At 43.7% G+C, this 4,609-nt stretch overlaps 1 protein-coding gene across 3 annotated transcripts in view; it reads right to left on the minus strand.

Annotated features, from left to right (window-relative positions):
* Positions 1 to 6: 6 nt before the first annotated feature.
* HMGN4 (high mobility group nucleosomal binding domain 4) overlaps positions 7 to 4,609 on the minus strand; it is a 5,938-nt gene continuing 1,335 nt past the window's right edge. For 2 of the 3 annotated variants that reach the window (XM_006923463.3, XM_025040878.1), the window contains exon 2: positions 7 to 980. In XM_006923463.3, coding sequence (XP_006923525.1) covers positions 636 to 902 — 267 coding nt within the window. In that variant the 5' untranslated portion in view covers positions 903 to 980 and the 3' untranslated portion in view covers positions 7 to 635. Of the gene's footprint in view, positions 981 to 3,376; positions 4,596 to 4,609 lie in introns of those variants that run through there. The other variant, XM_006923464.3, reaches the window with a different exon arrangement.

Here is a 4,609-nt window from a genome sequence, read left to right on the forward strand (position 1 = left end):
TTACAACTTTCAAACTCTCCTCCTCAAGAAGTCAACAAAGTCTTCTAATGCTTCGAACAGGAAAAGTTCTCAGAAGGAGCGGACGTTTTGTATGAGGCCTGTAAGAGCTTTTCACAGGTCAGCTCTGATACGGAGGAAATAAAAACTTTAGGATTCTCAATGGGATGATCCACAAATTACAAAAAGAAATCTTGGCTCTTTTGGGCAACACCATTTCGATGTTATCACCAGAAAGCCTGAGTACTGTTAGCCAACACAGCTGATTTTTGGGGTGCCAAGGCCACATCACGACTCTCGGTTTCAGGAAGTCGGGTATATGCTGATGACATCGGGAGAAGACGTGAATTTTGCTTCCCCACGCTGTAAGGCTTCTGAGCCAAAGTGGCTGACGTGTGAATGAAACCAAGAAGAACCTTCAAAACCCAGGATAGAAAAATCCTATTTTACTCTATTTCGATCCAGCTCCTGGGACAGTCTGTTAGTGGCATTTGCTCTTTCCACAAAAGAGAACAACAAAGTGCCCTGTGTGCTAACAACATAACTTAAAAAAAAATTCCTACATAAAAGAATTGATTTAAAAATAGTATTTCAAACACTAGAGTCATGAGAAGTATGGAGCTACCAAAAAGTCTACTTCACTTGGCATCCCCAGTGCCTTCTGCTTTCTGTGACTGGGCTGAGGTGGCGTCTCGGCTTTTCGCAGGGTTGTTCCCCTCCTTGCCACCATCTGCTTTCCCCTTCCTCCCTTTGGGCGGCTTCTCCCCCTTCTTTGCCTTTTTAGGCCTGGGCTCTGGCTTTGGAGGGGCAGGCTTAGCAGACAGCCGTGCCGATCTCCTCTGAGGCTCGCCCTTCACCTTCGCTTTGTCACCTTTAGCATCTCCTTTGGCCTTTCTCTTGGGCATGGTGGCAGCAGTGCGTGGCGGGCGGCTTTGCCAGTCCAGGGTGTTCTTCTGTCTTCCTCACACTGCTCCTAGCAAGATCTTTTAAACAAGACACAAAGAGTGTAAACTACGAAGGGAACGGTTCACAAATTTAACCATGTTAAAACTCAAAGCCGACTATATTTAAATTAATAATTAGCAAAAGGTTAGCACGAAATGTAAAAAGATGTTACGAGCTGGGCAAAGATAGTCATACCACAGATAACTGATAAAGGATTAGAATCCAGAATATATTAAGAATCTCTACAGATCCGTGAGAAAAGGACAAAATGAAAATTTAAAAACAACGGGCAAAAGTATTAACAAGCACTTCTTAGAAGAAATATGAGTGACGATGAATAAGCACATAAAAATATGCTCGACCTCATTAGTAATATGGGCAATGCATACTAAAATCACAGAATATAACATTTCCCACCCACTGAATAGGTGAAAACTCAAACTGGAAAAAAAAAAAATTATCTTGTTTCTAAATTGATCCAGAATGTTGGTTTTGTTTGGTTGCTTGGTCTTGATTTTTGTTTTTTGTTTTTTTTTTCCTGACCTCATCATCTAGATTTGTGGGCAAACATAGTCTTTTTTGAGAAAACTTAGATTTGATTTTTATGTTCCTTGGTTAACAAAAGCAACCACCTGTAAGTAGTGCTAAGACATCAAATTATCATTTTTCTCCCCATATTTTCAATTTGATGAGAATTTCTGGTAAGTCTGCATTTTCCTTCCCTCTTGTGGCACAGACGGAGAGATGAGGTCAGTATAAAGAACAGGGAGAACCTGCAGCGGGGGGTGTGCCTTGGGTCAGCCATTGTTTCCTCTGCACCTTGTGAGGGGCTCTGGGGACAGGGGTTAAGATTGAGGAGAAACAGTTCTTTCTCACATTTAACACCCTTCACTAAAAAGTGAGTGTGAAATTTGCTGGGCCCTGCTGTGCTCCCCGCTTGCCTCTAAGTGTTCCGAATTACTGAGCGGCCAAAAGTCTCCACTGCCCGCAACGACACTGCAGTGCTACTCATCCAAGGAGATCCTGCCTGCTCTCTCCCCACCCATACTTCCCTAGACTTCACGTGAATTTATCCCTAATTTTAGTCCCCGTTTGCTCTCTCCCAAATACACCACTAAAGAAATGTTTCAACAATTCTTTGAGAACAAATTTTTTTTTTTTAATCCATATTTGGACACAATAAAAAGGGGAATTTTTTAAGAAAAGAATTAGAAGGATGCCAGCAATCACGGGATCTAGCTTTGGGTGTGATCACGCCGAGTCTGGAAAGGGACAGGGAGGACAGTTGTTCTCACGCATCCTGAGAGTTTACGGCGTGCGAATCACTTGGTCTAGTACTAGGGTAACTTGGTTTACGCCCGTTGCCCTAGTGGCATTATTAATAATGTTCCCTTTCACTCCCAAAGTGTGCCAGCTTAGATAAGGAATGATAAGGTCACTCTAAATACTCCGCATATACTCAGAGGCCTTTACGTTACCAGAACATGAGGAAACCAAAGGGTGAATTTTTGTGCTGGGACGGGACGCACTTCTCTAAAGAATGGTCACGCCTTGCCACCGCCCTTCCCTCCAGCCCCAAAATGTGCTTCCCAGCCCACGTCCAGGTGTGGGAGTGCTCACGGGGTTCCCAGACTCAGGTCCCCTCAGTCCATCCCAACAGGGGGCCATGGTCGTCATGTGTTAAAGGCCAAAACACGGCAGGCGACAATAAAGATAAGTTCAGGGAAAACAGGCCTCTGGCTGGATACTGTTTCTGAACATGTGGGAGGAAGTATATGGAAACTCTCTGTACTTCCTGCGTAAGCTTTCTGTAAACCTAAAACTGCTCAAAAGAATAAAGTTTGCTAATGTAAAAAAAAAACCTTAAGCATTAAAAAAAGAAATAATTTGTTAAGTAATAAAACATAGACATTACAGAATTACAAATATCTCATCATGCATGTGAAAAATTATTAACTGGCAGGTAAATCTTTTAAGTAATTTTAAAACTTCGGGAAATACAGAGATGGGACTTATACGGTATTACCAAGGCAAGAAATTATCAAGACAGATAGTGACGTTATTTTCCCAAGACATGGCAACAATTCTAAAGTTTTAGGAAGCTAACAATTTCCCTTTGTTAAAATAACGCTTCCAAGGACAAAATTTTAGTAACAGAAAACAGAACAAGTTAGTGAAACTTTTGAATCGCTTATCTTCATATTGTAACGAACTGGACTGAAATTCTTGTGAAATTTGTCAACTTAAGTCTTCACTTAAGAAGATTACTTGTTTTATAATGTGGAACATCTATACCATCCCTTTCTTAAAATTCTTTTGTTATCTATAAAGACTTGCATTGTTTTATTAGAAAAAAGACCCATGAAGTTTAAATAACTGGCAGAAATACTTTAAAAAAAAGAAAGACATAGTGAAATTAAAGTAAATAATGTACCTTTACAATAGAAATATTCAAATGATAAGTAAGATGAGATACAGGTGTCCTAAAACCTTCTGTGAAGTTGATGTCTGGTAATTCCCCCAAATATTGTCCATAACATACATAAAACATCAATCCCAGTCCCCCAAAATGGGCTGAATTTGTGTCCCCACCCAAAATGCATAGGTTGGCGTCCTAACCTCCAGTACCTCGGGGTGTGATGTATTTGGAATAGGGCTTTTAAAGGGGTAATTAAGGTAAAATGAGGTCATAGGGATGGGTTCTAATCCAATATGACTGGTGTCCTTATAAGAAGCAGAGATTAGGACACAGACGCACACAAAGGGACGACCATGTGAGGGCACAGCAAGAAGGTGGCCCGTCATCTGCAAACCCAGGAGAGAGGTGTCAGAAGAAACCAACCGTGCTGACACCTTGATCTAGGACTTCCAACTTCCAGAACTGTGAGAAAATAAATTGCTGTTGTTTAAGACACGCAGTCTGTGGTGTTACGCTGCGGCGGCCCCAGCTGACTGTAGGGGGGAAGTGTCAAGCTCTTAGTGCCCTAAAAACCATCTTGGATTCAATTAATTTTGAGGTTCCCCCCAGCTCTCAAAACGTTTTCCATGTTTTTTTCGCCTTCATCATGAGTCTGTCTCCAGTGTCCAGGGACCAAATTCCACCTCATCAAATACTCCAACCCCAACACACGTGCCAGGTGCATGTTAACAGCATCCTTTCGCTTCCCTGACTGTAACTGAACTGGATTCTGGAAGACAGCGCTAACTTGGGTTCCATGCCACTCCCACCCCAGTCAGAAGCCCACTCTCAGTCTCCGCCTCTTGCTGACGGTGAGATGGGGCCTTGGGGCTCGAGGGGAGGCCCGAAAGTAGGTTGCCCGCAGCTAGCTTAGGAAAGAGAGAATAAGTATATCATTAAAAAGTAAAATAAAAGCGGGGCAGAGTGCTACAGGGGCCAGAGGACACATGATGGCAGTCCCTCTCCCTCCTTCCAAGGGAAACGGCAGATGAGGCCGGCAGCCTGAGTTTCCGTTTGGGGTTCATGAGGGTGTGCGGAACGAAAGTGACTCCATCTTGAAGCTAATCTGCCGTCTTGCCCCAGGAGCGACCCGGGGCCCGTGGCTCCTGTCGGGGGTCCTGGAACGCACCCGGGGCTCTGCGCCAGCCTCCCAGGCCCCACTGGTTCTTCCCTGGAGCGGGCGTCCTTGACGTCCCCTGTCTCCTGGAA

Source organism: Pteropus alecto, unplaced genomic scaffold (genome assembly GCF_000325575.1).
Source record: "Pteropus alecto unplaced genomic scaffold, ASM32557v1 scaffold49, whole genome shotgun sequence".
Classification (NCBI taxonomy): Eukaryota; Metazoa; Chordata; class Mammalia; order Chiroptera; family Pteropodidae; genus Pteropus; species Pteropus alecto.